The sequence below is a fragment of the Danio aesculapii genome, chromosome 6 (assembly GCF_903798145.1).
Source record: "Danio aesculapii chromosome 6, fDanAes4.1, whole genome shotgun sequence".
In the NCBI taxonomy this organism is placed as follows: Eukaryota; Metazoa; Chordata; class Actinopteri; order Cypriniformes; family Danionidae; genus Danio; species Danio aesculapii.
Window position 1 is genome coordinate 24,470,742 of NC_079440.1, and position 20,397 is coordinate 24,491,138.

The 20,397-nt window shown below is 35.9% G+C and overlaps 1 protein-coding gene across 1 annotated transcript in view; it reads right to left on the reverse strand.

The window, feature by feature from the left end:
* tgfbr3 (transforming growth factor, beta receptor III) overlaps positions 1-20,397 on the reverse strand; it is a 253,478-nt gene that overhangs the window by 71,664 nt on the left and 161,417 nt on the right. The window contains exon 4 of the mRNA XM_056459804.1: positions 9,144-9,281. Coding sequence (XP_056315779.1) covers positions 9,144-9,281 — 138 coding nt within the window. The remainder of the gene's footprint in view (positions 1-9,143; positions 9,282-20,397) is intronic.

The following is a 20,397-nucleotide window of genomic DNA, read 5'->3' on the forward strand; positions in this document are numbered from 1 at the left end:
TTTATTATGCCACAGTCGACCATAGCTCTGTTTATTTATACTAAATAAATTTAAGTATAACAGTTCTGTTATAATGCTGCTCTAAGCAGTTTAATAAAACACCTAACAAACATTAAATGTGCTGTATGTAAGTTTTTGACTCCTCTAAAGCATAAAAATACCATAATAATATGTTTGCAGATATTTAAGAAACATGCCAAGTAAACATACTTGTTTATCTGAAAAACAATGCTGAAGTCAAATATTCTGCTTTGAAAATGTGTTTTCCATGCCGGAAGGCTGTCTTTGTTTTGGTCATTTTAACCTGCCCAATGCCAGTTTAGCCAACTAATTTTCAGCACCCAGGGTTACCTTGGTGGAAAACCACTTATTTCATTCATTCAATCAGAAAGGCTCTGAAAGCATGCATCCATGTCCAAAATGCGACCTCCGGTGGACAGAAGCAGATTCCGAAATGAGACGCAGATTCAGTTCCACATGAGGTTATTAAGTAGTAAATAATATGAATATTACGAGCGTAAACATTAGGTGAGCAGGTTACATTGTAACCCTGTGTCCTAACAACGTGCTTCGTGACGAGATACGCAGTGATAAGCAATTTGGCTGTTTGCACCAGATGAAACACAACAGAAATTTAAATACAGCCATTCAGAAGCACAGAATATGCACTCACTTATGAAATGGTAAGGTTTCTAATCTATTTAATACATATTAACCCCTTTAACGTTATTAAATGTATATGCTAAATCACTGATATGTGTTTAGTTCTAAAGTTCAATTTCAAATAATTTATTTTTATTTTCAAGATTTGAGGTGAACTATCTGCTACTTTCACTATATGGCATCAAATGTCATGTAAAATGGCATTTAAACTCACATTGTTAGCATTTAACTCTAAATAAAGCACATGAGGTGTACTTGAGGTGATTTTTCTGTTGTACACCTGTGAGAAATAGAAGCCGCTTCTAATACATCAATTCGAGGTGTTGGTCAGGACAAAAACTAAATTTAACATGGAAAATACTCCTTCTATCAGGTGTCATTGCTTTTATTTAGAACACAAAAAAAAAATCACTCGCTACTGTCCTCAATCTGGCAACCTGCACTTGCATTTGTTTTGATACAGAAGTACAATACCTAGTTCAACCACTGGGTCTCAAACTTACATACTGCACCTTTAACGACCCAGGCTCATTCTGAAAACGTAGTCCCGTGGACATTTGTGTAGACCATGAAATACATCCCAGGAGGTACATATTTTTGCACTTTTGGTTTACGCGAATCCATGAGAGGCCGCTGTGTACGTTTTTTCATACACATCGAGCTAACTGAACAAACTGGTTGCAGCAGGAAAGCCCTCCACACAGAGTAAGCGGTCAGCGTGAAAGCGTGAAAAGGAATGGCCTCACACTGCCCCGTAGTGTTCATTTTAAAAAATTGAATGCAGCCATACGTACCCCTGGCTACATAATTTGCGGTCTCCAGAAACGTCCGCGGGACTACGTTTTCAGAATGAGCCTGTGTTGACCTTTAAGGTGTATTTTTTGTTTCCCTGTTTTCTATAAAACCAAACCAGAAATCAAGGAAGTTATGATGTCATTAGCATGGCGGCACAGTAGGCAGTCTATGGCACAAGTTAAAACTTCTGAAGTTAAACTCATTTTAAAAATGTCCACATTTTTCAAAACATTTGAGATAATATAAGTAAGCAAGTTAGCAAAAACGAAACACTTTTCTAGTTGTTTTGCCATGTCAGATTTCTATAAGGGTACAATCTTCACCCTTCATCTTAACTTGTCAAAGGCCTTGCCAAAAACATGTATATGATTTTAACAGGCCTACACTACATACAGTACAAAACTAAAAATGAACAAGATCACTGACTTGCTAATAGACACCCAGGGATGACCTCAGCACGTTCACTGCTCAAATATATTTTAGCCATAGTCGTCTACATGAAATTACATATAGCCGACATTCGAATACATCCTGTCTCCACAGGAAATAACTCAATTTGTGGTCTAGCACAATATTACATTTTTCTCATCCGCAATCTCAACAGTATCTGAAACCCGAGCCTTGGTTACAGACCGAAAAAAAATGTGGTTCGCTGTGGTTTGGTTTCTTTCTGTGCACAAGTTTGTGCCCAGCAAATAGAATGAAATGTGTTGGGCAGTTTTCAAGAATAAATAGTCCCTTCCCACGCCCAGGTGATGAATGGCAACTACAGCGTTCTGAATTCTGCAAGACAAATTGCATGTAACATGAAAAAGTCAAATGTACTGACTCACACAGAGAGAATGCAGGGTGTAGTAGAGTTGGATATCTCTATGTGACCACGAAAGGAGTTATGAAGACATTATTATTCTTGTCAGCATGTTTCAGAGAGCTCCTTGCATCGATAAAGAAAGTAAGCATACTTTGCACATACAGGGTCTCTGTACGTTTGCATCCACAACTCAAGCAGGAGAGCAGAATGCACTGACACACATGGAAATAATAGCTGCTCTAAGCACTAAATTCCTCAGGAATGCCACGGTTAAATACACATTTGAAAATGATTATTGCATAGTACCGCAAGCTACATAAAGGTATTTACAGTGTGTATAAAGCAGGAAGAGTGTCACAAAGTTAAACCAGTGAGGCCTCTTGGTTTCATGAATTGTGATTTTCACATGTCATAGAGGAAGTGTGGGAAAATAAACCATCTTAAGTCAAATACTGGTATTTTGGTGTATAATTAGGGCACTAAATGAAAGATTTGTTCATTAAAATATCCCAAAACCACTAGAAGACTTATGTACTTACATTTTCACAATGTTTTCAAGGATGTTCAAATGTATTATAAACAAGAATTTTCATAAGCCATTTTAACCGCGTACTGTGTGGCCATGCTAATGACATCATGTACCCTTGATTTCCAAAAGTAGGGAAACACCAAGAGATCATTAAAATGTCTGATAAGTATGATAAAAAGCTCTAATCTTTCCTGCGTGGTCATGACTGGAAGCAGTCGACTGTTGCATAATAAAAGTTTGTTGCTTTTGTGCCACATCTTGCTCATTTCATATCAGCAATTGCTTCAGCAGCCTTGTTTTGCTTTGATGGCTTTCAACCTTAAAGGTGCAGTTGGTAATTGTCTTCAGAAAGATTTTTTGTTGTGTTGGTTGAAAGTCTCTTCACATTCCAACAGTAATGATTAAAGTAAATGATCTCAATATATTTATGTGTATTTTTATATTCTGGGTAAGGCATAAAACTAAAAAATGTTCATCCTATTAAATATTGTTGGACCGATTTACAATTCCCATAATTCTGATAAGTAGCCCAAACTGTCTGTCAGCAAATGTAGATTTGTACAACTGCACATCTCTGTTCATGCAGATCCACCATTTGCGCATACACACGTGTGCATGAGCGCCTCACGTTCATGTGCAGACGAGACAATCACAGCGGTAAAATCAAAACTTGCTAAAATCCTGAATCAATATTGGAGCTACTTTTGCACGCTGGAGGAAGGAATGATGTAGATTGTGTTGTGTTACGAATGGGTTATATGCACAGAAGTGTTGTTTAGCCACTAAAATCTTCAGAATGTTCTGTGATTTATTTTGTTATTATTTTTTCTATTATTGTTTGTTGGCATGGTTTATGTGCATGTCTCCATACCTTACCCAACCTTAGTTATATAACCGTACATTGTAAAAACCCAAAAGTTTAGGTAATTCAAACCATTTGAGGAAATTGATTGCAACAAACCATTTAAGTTTAAAAACTAATCCTAATGAGTACTGTGAACTTAATCCATTTGAGTACAGTAAAACCCAATAAATGAAGAGAACTCCAACCAACTGAGTACTGTAAAACCCAATACGTTAAGGCAACTCAAACCGTTTGAGGAAGCCGATTGCAACAAACCATTTGAGTTAAAAAACTAATCTATATGAGTGCTGTGAACTTAATCTATTTAAGTTAAAGTAATGAGGTATTTAATTAACTCATTACCTTCAACACTGAGTTCAAACCCCTTTTCAAATGAGTAGAATTAGCTTTCAGTAAATTTTGAGTTAACTACACTCATTTGATAATGTTTACTGTTGGGTTTTACAGTGTATCTTAGTCTCTGTTCAGGATAAATTGATGTTTTCAATATTAGTTCCAGTATCGCTAGAAAAGTATGAAACTGAACCATGGACATCCTGAAGTAAAAGGTCTGGATAATCCTGCAGCTCTTTGATAAGGAAGTGGAATTCTCCTTCCTCTTTCCACAATCTAAAGATGGGATGGACCCAATATTTCCACTTTCTTTTGCTTTTGTTAAGCAGGGAGAAGACAACAAAATTATCCTCATTACTCGAAGACTACACTTTTTATTGTTTTGTGAATTATTATTATTTCCCAACAGATTAATTAATATGCATCAGACTCTGTGTGCAAGGTTTGTGTGCATGATGTTTGTTTTGTTTTTTCAGATTTGAATACAAAAAAAAAGGCATTTGAAAATTTCAGACTCCAATGTGCTAAAAACCTTTACTCTGCCATGATGTTAAGTTTTGCCATGATGTTAAGTTTTGCACATAGCTCATCTATGAACATGAATGCAGGAGTCCCATAGGATCTGAGGAAGACAACAACTCCCATGATTTAATGTTTATTTTTCACCTTACACTTATTCGTTTAAGCCACCTATAAAGATATCTTTTTCAGTTTCACACAATGACAACTTACTGTAAGTACTTTGGTATGTCTGGTAAAATTTTGCATGTGGCTGGTGGGTAAAAAGTTAATTGCCCATTATGGATAGCAATGCTTATGATCAGAAATCCAGTCCAGCCCTACTTTCATTTTCTCATTAAGCCCTGCACTCCTCTGGCTAAATATGAAAAGTTGTTCCAGGGGGGGCGTCTTTCTTTACTTAAACCCCCTTCAGCTCTCCTCTGAGCTCCCTCAGCAGGGGAACGCCCTGGATCTTGTCATCTTGTTATTTTAGCGTGAAAAAGACTGACGTAATTCTGCTGTTTCACAGGATGGCTGGAAAACAATACTGTTGTCAAGGAGAGTATTTATTGCTGATCCATTGTATAATTTTCTTAAATCAAAATGGTTTCCATGAATAAATTCCCTAAGCTTCATAAAAACCAAGTGAGAAATTAGCATATACTGTAGTTAGAGATGGATACTGATTTATGTACCATGTGAGAAATTTTGAAAGCACACACAAAACAAAAAGGGCCGCAATTGATTCATTCATTTTCTTTTCGGCTTAGTCCCTTAATTCATCAGGGGTCCCCACAGCGGAATGAACCGCCAAACTTATCCAATATATGTTTTATGCAGCAGATGCCCTTCCAGCCACAACCCAACACTGGGAAACACCCAAACACTCCTGCATTCACTCACATACACCACGGCCAATTTAATTTATTCAATTCAGTATTATTGCATGGTATAGAGTACATTTCTGTTCAAGTTATCTATACAATGAAAGTAAACAATTACATTTAGAACTGATTTGCTGTAATAGACCTTATTAAAGTCTTTTTAATGATTTTAATTTGTGCCATTGTTTTGATTTAATGATTGATAATTTGCAATTTAACATAAAATCGTGATAGATCCCTTCCAAATAGTAAAGTTAAAGAGACTATCGAAAATAATAAGCAAATGCATGAACGAATGAATTAATGAATGAACAAATGAAGGGCCTAGTTCTATTCCTAGTTAAAATAGATGATAGTTATAGGTTCACTGGAATACATTGATCAAAATGTCACTTCAAACACTTGTCAGTCGAATTATATTCAATCTGATCCCTGATTTATAAAAGTCAGTTTAAATAAAGCCAATCAGATTCAAATATTTGTTGCAATGCCATTTTACATTCCAAACAACAATGATATTTCCAATATATGCTTCTATTCCTATTAAACTCTGGAGACAGAGGTGTTTACATTTACATTATTTCATTCAACAATTGAGTTTTTTTTCAGTCCATTTAAGGCTTAGTGAAGTCAAATGTATTTGTTTTTAAAGATCCATTATATACTCAGTTCATTTCAGTTTCAAGTTAGATCTAAAAGTGCTCATTTTTCTTGGTCATTGCGCCTTTGCCATTTGCTGTCTAAATACAGACAATCGGATACGAGTCACTTTTAAAAGACGATGCAAGCAGGTCAGCAAAAACATCGCATACAGTCACAAAATTGGAATTGATCAAGATCATCAAGATCTGCAGTGTAAATGCAGGCTAAGAATAAAACAATATATGATCAGGGTGTGTGCAAATGTGCATGAATGTGCATAAATGTTCGCTTGAATTGTTTACTTGGTTACGTCACTTCAGATTTTGTTCTCATCTTCTGATTTGTTTGCTGAATAAGAAATCTGAGTGCACTCTCTAGGTGACACCAACACTACATGCTGAATCGGAGACGAGAGTTGACAAGTTAAACACCAAGTCTAATGGCTGACTGTAAGTTTGTTCGGCCTTTAGACACAAACATGTATTTTTTGAAAGGGACTGCCACAGCTTACCTTCATTGCTAAGAATTTTGAATAAATACTTTATACAACTCAGTGTTTCCTCTAGGTTTACAGTCTTGAGGGTGGGAAGATTGGGCGTGCGGTGTGGTGCAGCTGTTTAGACTGACACCGACATAAACACAAGGGCCCAATCCCAATTCTATTTTTGTACCCCTTCCCCTTGGCCCTTAAAACCGAGAGTGAGGGGGAAGGGCTTTAAAATTTACCCCTAAGAATTGGGACAGCACCAAAACACCTGCACACGTCATCATATGTCATCGCGGTCTCTTGTTTCAGACGATGGCGACTGCTGGAGTATTCCAGTTGTGTTATTTTTTGGTATTTATCTTCAGGAAATCACTGAAGGCATATATTATGTCATCATAATGAATGCGGCAATAAGTCGTATCTATACTGCACATTTACACCGTGGCCATATTCATCAATGTAAACACACCAAAAACAACATTAACATTATAGCAGACACTGTAAAAAGGTCATTCCCAGCCACTAGACATTACTGACAGGGTATTTCAGTGTCATCGAGTGTCAGAATGTTGTGGGACTGCTGTACAGAAGTTGTTATTATGGATTATAGATCGCGAAATTTAGTGGTTTTTATTTTATCGTTTTTTTTTTAAGCATGACGGTAAAACATGTACACGGTTATGAATATATTAAAACATGTGCTTGTTTGTTGTAAAAATTCGTAATGATGCCAAAAAAAAAATACTAATTTGTGGATTTCCTTACTTCTGGGTTTAACTATCATGGCTATGGCTATTAACTATGGCTGGTGTATTCAGGGAAATTTTCTTACCCCTTGGTTTCAAGTGTGGTTCTGAAAAATCTTCATTCGAAAGGGTATTTACCCCTTCCCTCTAGCCCTATGCCTTCAGGCTAAAGAGAGTTCCATTCATGGGAACGCACAAATCAAGGTGTAGGGGTAAGGGGAAGGGCTACGGGGTAGAACTGGGATTGGGCAAAGGATTCATGGTGTTAATTTGTTTCTTTTAATGACAGCAGTAAATAACTGAACAATTATTTGAACTGTATAACCGTACAAGCTAAAAATGAATGTTTATTTTGTTTTTCATAATATGTCTTGACCTGCAAATACATTAACGGTTAAAATTTGCTTAAAGCAGCAAATTCTGTTGTAAAAAGTATTTACCCTGTTCATGGTTGAGAAGTCCCTCTCACGGTTTACACTGCTGACTGGGTCTGTCAGAGCAATAGAAGCTATTCTAAACTTAAAATAGAAAACTATACTTTTAAAAACTAGAATGTTAGTCAGTTTATCTCAAGCACTATTAGTACACAAGTACACTTATAGTGCTTTTATACTTGACCTTTACTTAAGTTTACTTATTAAAAAAATTAAGTATACTTTTTTTTCCTAAGGGGTGTAATTACTGACTTTCTTACCAAGATCAGTCTTATACAGCCTGGGGGAATATTGCTGTTCTGAAAACCAAGTTGGGTCAAAGCCTGTCATCCAGTGTAGTGATGGGAAGTTTGGATCATTTCTGTCTTTCAGGTGATAAACAAGCGACTCAAACCGAGGACTCGAGAGATGAACGGATCAAATCTTTTTCTCTAAATGCGTATGACTGGCTTCTGTTTTTCACATGTCTTTCAAACCCCATAGAAGACTCGTATAATTAACTAATCTTCTCCTTCACCTGCACAAATGTGTGCATGCGTGAATGAAGGAATCACTCAGAGAGGACTCATCATTCTCGAGTCATACAAAAGATTGGTTCAAAATGATTCGCCTGTCAGATGTGGCGTGCCCTCTCATTCCCATACAGCAGATAGTGACTGTGTGGAACTTCACAGTGCGCTATTGAGAAATCAGAAATCTGGAAACACACGACCATCTAGAAACAGAAATGACATGCTGTTGTGTAAATAATAAGCTATTACATACAGCTATTTAGCTTGTTTATTAAAAGAAGTTGTGATTTTAAATGACTTCAAGGGTGGCGGGGAAAGCCGTTGGGAGGGCGGGGCGCACCCCAATATAATGGTATGGGAAACACTGCAACTAATATAACTAATCCTTACCAGGGAACTCTGTAGGCTGAGTTTTGAAAGAGCACCCACTGAGCAATAAGTGTTTCTGCGGCAAAAGCAATGGGAAAAAGCCGCAATTAGAGAATAAACCTCAGCACCGTCTCGCCACCAAACATCCGTCAGGCAACATGGTGAACATCCAGACTAAAGCAGTCAATATAGACCTGTGAGCCTGTGCCAAATGCAATTACACCAGCCTCTGTCTGAAAGATGCTGGTGTTGGCGCATGTGTGAGTGTGTACGTGGGTGGGTCTGTTTGTTTGTGTGCATGTTTGCATTTCCCATGGGTACACACACCTGAATGCATCTTTGAGCGAGTAAGACCTTTGCTGACAGGAGTTTGTTTGAGGAAAGCAAGACGAGCCAAAGAGAGTGTAAATGAATTGTGTGTTTAAAGATGCTTGTTGATCTAGAATGAATGAGAGTCTGAATATTCATTACTGCGATGGATTTGGCTCAGAACTGGTATTGGGGAGGAAGGAGAGTCAGACAGGGCTGTGATAGAGAGATGGTTTGAGAGTCATAAAGCAGGCCAGACTCACATGGAAGATGCGTTTGACTCCTGAGGCCAGTTTCTCTGTCCGGAGCTTCCAGAGGATGGGCTGAGGGGAGTTCAGGATGAAAACCAGAGGTTTCTGGTGCACATGCAGGGACTGGATGGGCCGCAGATGTAACGCCACCTAACCACAGCAAAAAAAAAAAAAAAAGGAGGTCAAATGAGAGCAACAGTGAGAAGGGAAGTGTAAAAGAAATGCAGAGTGTTGAAGACAATGAGGACTTTCAGTAAAGACAGGAAGGACACATGGGTCTCTGAACTCTTTCTGACACCCTTCTAACACAATTCTCACACCCTTTCTGGCCTTTTTGTTCTTAAGAAAAGCAAAGCAAAAATGTATTAAATTAAATTAAATTAAATTAAATTAAATTAAATTAAATTAAATTAAATTAAATTAAATTAAATTAAATTAAATTAAATTAAATTAAATTAAATTAAATTAAATTAAATTAAATTAAAATCAATTCAATTGAAATTGAACTTTAACTTAATTAAATAGGGAATTCAGATTTGATATCCAACATCTGATTATTTGGTAAAACTAGATAAACTAGATAAATCATAGATTTGAATACATTTTAATAGCAATTATTATATATTTACATCTATTAGGAGTATGCATAAAGCATTTACATTTTTAGAAAATATTTATGAATTCTTTAAACCATTAAATTTTTTGTTTTGTCAACAGTCTCATCTTCTTTCTTTGATTGCATTTTAAAATAACCTACAAATAAAAGCAACTGTGCAAATGCCTGCAAGCCAATAAAATATTCAACCAACATTAAATATATAAATGTGATGTTGATGTATTGTTGCATTTTCACTGTCACACATGACAAACAATGAATATAATTAGTTTTTATTTAATATTATTATATTAGTATTTATATTAGCATTTAAAATGCAGTAAATGGTTAAACGTGCCTTTGTCTTCCATAGACCTCTGCTGTGTTATTATAATTTTTTTTTTAATTTTTGAGCCAAATCTCAAAACTTTTCTATGGTGTGACTGTCTCAAGCATAGAAAACAGACATATTTCATATGCAGTATGTCATTACCCTATAGCCATAAAATGTCTGTTTTTAATTTAAATTATAAATAGCATGCAGTTCCCATGCAATCCATTTGCATTTATGATGACCCAAAGTGAAGCTGTGACCCCAATATGGAGAACCCCAGTGTCAAAACAACCTCTTATTCCTCATTTCTGATCCAAACGTCTCTCCTGTCTTCTTTTCTCATTTCATCTATTCTTCGCCTGCATTCTGCCAAAAACATGACTACAGCAGCACTGTGGATGCCTGTTACTCCTTATCAGAGTTTGTGCTATTTATGTCTCCACCCGCTGATAATCACACAGTGACTGAGAAAGCCGTGTTTTTCTTTGGAAGGCCACAATATGTGGCCTCGCTGGTATTTGAACTTTCACACACAGGCTCTTTTGTTCAAAAAGATGGTGATAGTGGAAGTGAGTTAGAGGAGAAGAGAGCTGAACCGCATGGATGAGTGGATTTATGAGGTTGAATACATTCAGATTAAGAATAGATTAGGCTTGGGCGGTCTCCAAATTTTGATACCATCAAACCTCCTCCCTATTTTACTTTGGTATACGGTATTATCATGCATAATAAAAAAAAATATGATGTAAGGCTCAGACAGTGTCACCAAACTGTTGGCTTGTGCCTAAACCATTCAGAAACTGAATACCATATACAGTATGCGACCGCATACGTGACGCAGGTTCACGGTCACCTGTTTGTCTTGTTTGTATTAGGAGATCTGCTCGGGACGCTCTCTCTCATTCACACACATAGACAGCACCAAGCCAGCGACGCACAGCATCACGCTCTCTCTCTCTCTCTCATTCACACACACACACACACACACACACACAAACAGCATCCACGCGGACTGCCTGCTCCCGTTCAAATTACACCAGAGTTACCGACTGCTTCCGTGCTTTATTCGGAAATCTGGTCAGGTCCTTGCATAGTTCGTATTTACGTCTCCCTTCTCGTTCGGTCGAAACCCGAAATACTGCCAAACTGCAGAGGTTGTGTTCTTTTACAAGACCAGGTCACTTGATGCGCGACTCACCATCTTACTTCACCTCTCCTCCACACTGTCCCGTGATGATAATTACGCGTACACATTTGTAGGCATGAAATAATATTTAATATATAATACTTGTCTCATTTATAAGTGCATTGTTTATTATGACGTATAACGGTATTGAAACTGACACCGTTGCTACAGCTATTTTTAGATCCCGCGGTATACCATATTAGAGTATTACCACCCAAGCCTAGAATAGATACAGACTTTTTTCTATTTAGTCTATTTGGAAGTTGCATGGATACTTACATATGTGCTGCACACATCCGTCTCAAAGACAAAATAAACACAAGAAATGACAGTGGTGAGAAAACAGCAGTTAAGAAAGTGTTTATTCATATAGTACTTTATATTAAAAGAAAGAATGGATCTTAAATAAATGCATAAATACATGCATACATAATTAATTTAAATTATAACCAATATTTGTATTTTTGCTAAATGTGTTTATATTTCATTCTAACATAATTGTTTTTAATAACATTGCAAAAAAAGTAATTAGTTCTGAATAATGCAAACTTGAATGGCCATAACGGTCTAGTTTACAACATGCTTTTCAGCATCTGCTACTTTTTCCTGTGCATTTGAACATTCTGCTAACAAGAATTTAACTTAGTCATAGCAAAAATCAACATTTTTACAGTTTAGAGGAAACTTTGCTTTCTAGCTTTAAAAATAATATATAAAAATTATATATATTTTAGAATAATGACTTTAAATATGTTTAAAAATATTCAAATATTCAAAATATTAAAATAAGCTTAAATGTAAACATGACATGACAACAATTTAATTCAGTACAATTTTTTATGAATGGTCAGAATGCCAGCTATGGCCATTTTAATAATTATAGAAGTCTGGTAGTCCCAGTGTTAATTTTTTTTTTCATTTATGTATATTATTAAACATTATTAAACATAGTATTTTATATTATATTATATTATATTATATTATATTATATTATATTATATTATATTATATTATATTATATTATATTATATTATATTATATTATATTATATTATATATTAGCCTTAAGCATTTGAAGACAGAAAAGCACTTTTTCTGCATCTTCTGCTCTTGTTTGTGGATGTTGAGATTCTGTACTATTTCAGAACACTTTAACCATGAGAAGCCAGAAAATAGCATCGGCAGCAGGAAAGTATGCGTCATAAATAGCGGAAAATTCTGTCCGTGGCAGGGAAGGAGTTAAGCACGGAAAATAACTCTGCTGGTGTTTCTTCCTATTAGAATTACAACTTCAAATTCTACTACAAAGCAGCTCTCCAGTGTTGATGTTTTTACTTGGGGACATTTGATCTCCATGGACTGAGAAGAGGAAATGAACCAGAGAGTTCCACGGCAAAGAAGCAGAGCCCAGAGCAGCACTCAATTACATAATCGTCACAGACAAATGGTATTTTGAAGGTGTTTACCAGCTTTTCCTGACAGTTCTCTTTGGCAAAGCAGTTTTGAACTTCTGAAACAAAAACGTAAACTTTGCTTTGGCCTAATTTTGCTTAATTGCACCTAAAGTATATCATGTGCTATATATAGTATATTAAAGTTTAGCATATACCATATATCCTTTAGTCTGTATATTATGTAATGTTTACACTTGAAAAAAGTGACTAGTTTGTAAAAACATCAATGCCAAAATATATACTTTTGAACTTCCTTGCTATAAAAAGAAAGCACAAACAAAGAAAGCTGTGGCTTTGGGTTCTTTCACTTATCCTCAGAATTTTTTTCCAGATTCTGGGAAGGTGTTTAGCTGGTGTTTTGTTGCTCTATGCCTGAGTTCTCAGTCTCTAACGGGGCCCAGTGGGCCAAATATAACCTGCAGGTTTAGGGCCTACTGTGGGGTCGAAACCAAACTCCATTCCTGACATGGCTTGATTAACTACCTATCAACACTGAGCTGACAAACAAGCAGAGCCTCGTCACCTTTAGGGCTTTATTACTGACCCTCTTCATCTGTAAGGCACTGATCGATTACTTACACTTCAATCCACAATAATTCAAACTGAAAATCCATTCAAGTTGTTTTTTTGTGTTTGTTTGTTTTGTTCAAACACAAAGCTTTAATACCGTTTCAAATCATTATAGTTATGACACCATCATGATATTCTTGTTCACTTTGCAGGATTGAAAGCTTCATTCCATGCATGGAAAATAATAGAAAGTGGGAAAGAAATCCAAAAAAGTTCCATTCACATTTAGCTCTTCAGATCCTACTAATCTAAACATGACTCTCGTGTAATACCATTACACACTTGAGAGCATTCTCACGAGTACATGAAAACAGACAGTGTCAAATTATTCACTTAAAAAACATCAGTCAATTAAGCAATCAGACACTGAAAATTTAATCTGGAAATTATATTATCTTATTTCCAGTCAAAACACAGTTACAAGAACTTGCTTGTTTCATTTCAGTTGCTTAAAGTGTAAAACAGGTTCAAATGAACGGAATATGAAAACTACATTACTTTATTTGTTATTATAACTGAAACAATGATATCTTGTTTTATTGTTATTCCTTAGAGCAACATTCAGGCTCAAAAGGTTCAACCACACCATTTCTTGCAGACTTGGATTTTTGCTTATGTAAATAGATCTTTACATCCTGACAAAATGCTTTATGACTTTTATGAACCTATTCATTTACTGTACATTACGAAACATGACTTGGGTAATGGATACCATTTCATTGGATTCCACATGGTAAAAGTGGACACATCCATAATAGGACACTCTGCATGGTCATGCGCTTTTGCAGACTTTTAAAATGTGCGTTTCTTCCACTTGATCACAGACTGTCACATTTTCATATTTTGATATAAAAGGTGGTTTGATTAAATAATAATAATAATAATAATAATAATAATAATAATAATAATAATAATAATAATAGGCAGAATTGTATAAAAAAATATATATACATATAGCTGCAAGCAGTGATTATCAGGGCCAAGCAGCCCAGCAAGCATCATAAACAAGCACGGCAACAAGCTACAAAGCAATGGGAAAATTCTATAACTATTTGGCAACATGGTCTGAGCCGAATTTGGTGGAAATTGGGCTGACAATCTATGGAGAGATCAAAACAACAGATTTTCAAACTAATTCAAGATGGTGGACTGCAAGCTGTGTCAATTAGGGAGTGAATTATATCAATGTACTCTGTATGATACAAGGAATCAGCAAGACCAGTCTCATGACAATAGACAAAACAAAACTTGTCAATTTAACCAGAAGGTGGCTCAAACTGACGTAGTTTGGTCAATGTCAGGTCTAGATCACACACTTTAAATTTGGTTTCAATACTTCAAACAATTGCAGTGATTCAGCCTGTAATGTCATTTGGCAGCATTAGATCAAGTTTGCACATGGGCTAAATGATAACAGTATTGTCTACCGACATTAATTCCATAACTTTTGGTCTACATGGTTTGAAAATGATCAAATTTGGTGCAGATTGGACCAACAGTCTAGGAGGAGTCAAAAATAATGAACACAATTAAAGTGGCAGACAGGAGGTTTGGCAGATTATGGCATAATTTATATTTGAGTTGTCAGCATGACCCAAGGACTAATTTGAGACAATTTCATCAAATAAGCATTGCACTCAAAAGTTATTACCAAATTGTATTTGTAAGTTTCATTAATGATTAATAAATGTCTTAAAACTCTTGACTCATAGGTGGCACTCTCACCAAATTTTTATACCAAATTTCCTCACAATTTACTCAAATTCAAGTAGTTTAAAACTTTTATGAATTTCTGAATTTCTGAATTTCTGAGTTTCTCCTAAACAGAAAATACAAGATATTCTAAAGAATGTTGATAAAAATAAAAAAAAAAACAGCCATTGACATCCATAGAAGTAGACATGCCCCAAATGGGACATCCAGTGTTTTCGAGAGGTCTTAATTTTACAAAATGAGAATTTAACAACTGTTTCTATTAAGCCTTTGTATATTACTCAAACCTTGCTTAATGTTGCTCTCTATGTAGCTGCAATGCGTAAATACACCATTTTGAAAACACATTAAACCAATTTGCACTCATAGTGTAAATCTGCATGTGCTTGAACAACAAAAAAAATCATTTACTCTCTGCATATACTAATATCTGATCATCGGATGTGTTGTGAGAAAGTCCACCAAAGCCAGAACAAATTTCTTTGATTTCAGTTGTGTGTTTTGGTAAACGTGCAAAGTTGTCGTTCACATCCTTTTCATTTGCTTGCAATCCCACTCATTTGAAAGTTGAGTAATGTGGATTAGTTCGTTCAATAGTTCTCTTGAGTACTCTTAAGTGATAGAGAACGTGATGAAATTAGAGGATCACAAGACTGTCACATTTTCATCACAGGGCTTAAAAAACACTCAACAGTGCCCTCTACATAGCCTCAATGCAACCACAACACAACCCTTTGTTAGGTCATAGGTTGCCATTCAGGAAAAGATCAGTGTGTGCAAAATCCAACCAAACCAAATGACATAAAATGTCATAAACTTTACCATTTCAAGATGTAACATTTAGAGGAAACAGACATGTACATGGATGGAACTGTGTTGTGTTTATGTGCAGCTCCATCTCTAGTGAGCTGATTCTCAGAGCTGCGTAATCAGTGTGTCCCCCACAGATTTGAGCATATGTCAGTGGATGCTGGAGCAAACGAGAAAGTTTAGGAACGAGAGCAAGAAAAGTGCGGCAATAATCATAACAGAGCAGCTTTGGGAGAGCAGAGAATGAAAGATATTATATTATCACAAAGCGTCTGGAAAACACAGAGTGAACTTAAGTACAAGTAAGAGACCATAGTTTTTCATTCCACTGGATGTTTTTTTCCCTCACTCTTGCCTTCCTAATGTCTGCCCTCAGTGGAAAATTTTAAATGAGCATCTAAGATCTACTCAAGCCTCTTCTTTGGCTCATTATAAGCAGATGTCCACAAACAAATCCTGCCAGCACTTAAAAATGTTGAATGGACAAGACAATAAACAATATACAGACAATAACAATAAAAACTAATTCATTTTATTAATTTTTAAATAAATTTTATTAATTTATAAATTAATAAATTAATTAATGTAAAATTAAGACCTCTCAATAACATTGGATGTCCCATTTAGGGCATGTCTACTACTATGGATGTCAATGGCTGTTTTTTTTATCAACATTCTTCAGAATATCTGGTATTTTCTGTTTAGGAGAAGAAAGAAATTCATAAAAGTTTGAAACTACTTGAATATGAGTAAATTGTGAGGAAATTTGGTATAAAAATATGGTGAGAGCGCCACCTATGAGTCAAGAGTTTTAAGACGTTTATTAATCATTAATGAAACTTACAAATACAATTTGGTAATAACTTGTGTCCATTTGATGGAATTGGTCTCAAATTAGTCCTTGGACAAGACAATAAACAGAAACTTAACAAAAACTTCCCAAAATGATTACATTTACGTAATTATTTACTCGCCAGCTAGTATTCAGCTACTTGTGATACAATGAAGCTTTTCTAGTAGCTAGCTACTTTTTCTAGCATTTAGCTGAGTAGCTTCACAACAGCTACATTCAATCCAGGCTCTTTCTGAAAACATACCTCGACAGACTCTTCTGGAGACCGCGAAATACATCCCACAGCACGTCTTTCTGTGGTTTTTGTTTTCACGAATCTACGAGAAGCCGATGTGTATGCTTTTTGAGATCTCTTTTCGAGTGCAATTCACGCCTGCTGTTCTCGCGTAAACCCACCAGAGGCCGCTGTCGACTAGGGGTTGCACCAACTAGTCGACTAATCGACTAGTCGACTTTAATGCTCTGCAATGACGCTTTTTGATTGATGTCGACTAGTCGCGCTGCGAAGATCACATGGTTTGACCTGAAATACATGGCAGCTTTACACACAGCTCACTGAATGAAACTGCCCTCAGATTATTTACAGTAATTTTTTCAAATGTTATTTTTCTTATGTCAGCATCAAAGATTCACATGAACTTTGAGTAAACTTTAAATCGTCAAACAGATCCAAGTTAGATCGCTTCATGCTAATACCCTAGAGCAGATGCTAGCCAATCACGTTTACGGAACCCTGGAAAAGTAATGTGATTGGCTGTTGCCCTCTGCAAAGTGTAGACGCGGACATATTTTGTGTATGAACCTTGAAGCATGCAGAAACTGTGAAGTGCGCAGCCGCGGAGGTGTGACAAATTTCACAGTGTGTGTAAACATTATCACCGGTAAACGTGGTGAAAACGTGCAGCGAGAAAAGACGTCTAATGACCAAGATGAGCCAGTGACCACGAAAATGCCCGACATGAGCAGGATTTTGAGCAGCTTTCTAGCGTGCACGATCATAGCGGTAAATATGCATCTGAGCAAGTCTCTGACAGCGTAATATGGCTTAACATAACATTATAGCCTTTGTCATTCGTACATTATGTTATAACTTCATATGAATCGGTGTACTGATGATGCTTTACTTCTGCACTAAAATTTCTGTTATCGTTCTAGTTATGTGCAGTGATCTATGTGTTGACTGCATTTATTTAGCAGTAAAATTAGCCTGGGTGCTAATGTTGCATTTTTAATGAAATGAATGTGTTGACCGTGCATTTGTTTTGCACTAAAATCAGTAATTGGTAATGTTGCATTGTTTTGCAACATGTTATGAGCTGTCAAAGAGCATGTGAATATATTTTTTTGCAAATAAAATTACAAATTGTGGCGTGTTGCAAAACATTTGCGTTTTGTGTTTAATTGATGATGTCAACAGCGTCTAGTCGACGTCGACTCTGATAACATAAAAGTCGACTATCAAAAATCGGAAGTCGTTCAACCTCTACTGTCGACTGATTTTTTGACTGACTGAGCGAACGATCAACTGACCCACCCTCCCCCTTCCTTAAACCCAACCAATTTTATCGATTGACCCATGCACCACTTCCCTAAACCCAATCAACAAGTTTCAAAAGCAATCCAAAAAAAGAAAAGACCTCGTCTGATTTTTTTTTTTACCACGTTTTCAGATTTTACCACACTCTCACCCTGCTATTTACTTGTTTGTTTTATTTTTTGGATTCTGTTTTTGTCTTACCTGCTTTCCGGAACCGAGGTGAGCGGTCAGCTGGTAAGCATGAAAAGGAAGGGTGTCACACCGTTTTTTCGTTTATAAAAAAAAGAAATGCAGCCATACGTACCTCTGGCTACGTAATTCGCGGTCTCCAGAAATGTCTGTAGGGCTACGTTTTTAGAATGAGCGTGTTGGCTACATTACAGTACACTGAAGCAGCACAGTGTCACCTAACAAGAGAGTGTATTGCATCCATCTATTGGAAAGTCATTTTAGAAGTTGTATTATACATTTATTTATTACTGTTATTTTTTTTATAATGAAATTATTCCTAATAGATTTTGATCACACAGTTGCTGTAGATTTGTCGGCTCCACATCTATGATGCCAATCTCAGGTTCCACCACATCCCAAAGGTGCTCTATTGGATTAAGATTTGGTGCCAATTTGAGTACAGTGAACTCATTGTCATGTTCAAGAAACCAGTCTGAGATGATTCACGCTTTGTGACATGATGTATTATCCTGCTAGAAGTAGCCATCAGAAAATGGGTAAACTGTGGTCATAAAGGGATGGACAGCAACAATACTTGGGTAGGCTGTGGAATTGACACAATGCTCAATTGGTACTAATGGGACCAAAGTGTGTGAAGAAAGTGTGTGTCCCCCACACCATTACACAATCACCACCAGCTTAAACTGTTGATATATTGTAGGATGGATCCATGCTTTCATGTTGTTGATACCAAATTCTGATCGTACCATTCGAATGTTGCAGCAGTAATCGAATCTCAGACCAGGCAACATTTTTCCCCTACTACTAAACTTCAGATGAATAGTACATTTTTAGTTCAGTTTTATACAATTCCTTTTACAGCATTGATGTTGTAATGCAATTAAAATATAATTTTTAAATTTATAAATATTTAAATTATGGGCGATGCCCATAACAAATTTCCTGTCAAGGACAATAAAGTTTTGCTACTACTTTACTACTACTACTAATCAGTTAAATACTGTAGATTTAAGCATATATTTAGTTGTTCAAGCATAAAACAAGGCGAGAGCCATTTACATGCAAGTGCCATAAGGATCAGGAGGCTAGTGCAGAAACACCATTGGAAATACTAATTCCCCCATAGTCCAAAGACATGAGGTATAGGTGAACTAAATAAACTAAATTGACCATAGTGTGAATGTGAGAGTGTATCAGTGTTTCCCAGTACTGGGTTGCAGCTGGAAGGGCATCCGCTGTATAAAAAATATTCTGGATAATTTGGCGGTTCATTCCGCTGTGGTGACCCCTGATAAATAAAGGGACTAAGCTAAAGGAAAATGAATGAATGAATTTTAAAGGCATAGCAAGGAAAAATTTTATTTGATGCAATGCTTCTTGTCCGGTCTAAGACCTACTTTATATCGTATATATCAATCAGGCAGTGAAGATCACTGATTTTTAAAGAAAATTGATGTTAAACACGGCGATTGTGTAATGACATACATAAAAAGCAACGTGCTTAATCAGTTGGCCAAACTTAAAATTTATCTAATTTACTAGTTAGCTAATTAACTTAAAGTTAAGTATTTTGTTATTCCATTTTATATTTTTTGTAGTTTTGTCCACTGAATCTGACTACTCGGACAGTCTGAGAAATTTAAAATTGTGTATTTAAACATTAAACTCTGACATCACAATCATATAGCATTGTTTTAAGTCCCAAATATTTGACTTAAAATGAACTATAATTTTTATTTATTTTTTTTGTAATATACACCTTTGTGTAAAAAAAAAGTAGTTTCAATACTACCAGTTACTTTTAAGTAATTTAATGTAGCTAGCTACTTTTTATGGTGAGTAGCTTGTAGCTCAACAAGCTACATTCACTTATCTATCAAAAACAACCCTGAAGAATTTGTTGTACATTGTTCCAACTAAATCAAGTGGTTTAATAAAAGTATTATTGACATGATCACTTTTTATGTTGAACAGATTTAATTATTAGATTTAAATATGGTTTTAATCACATAGAAACAAATTA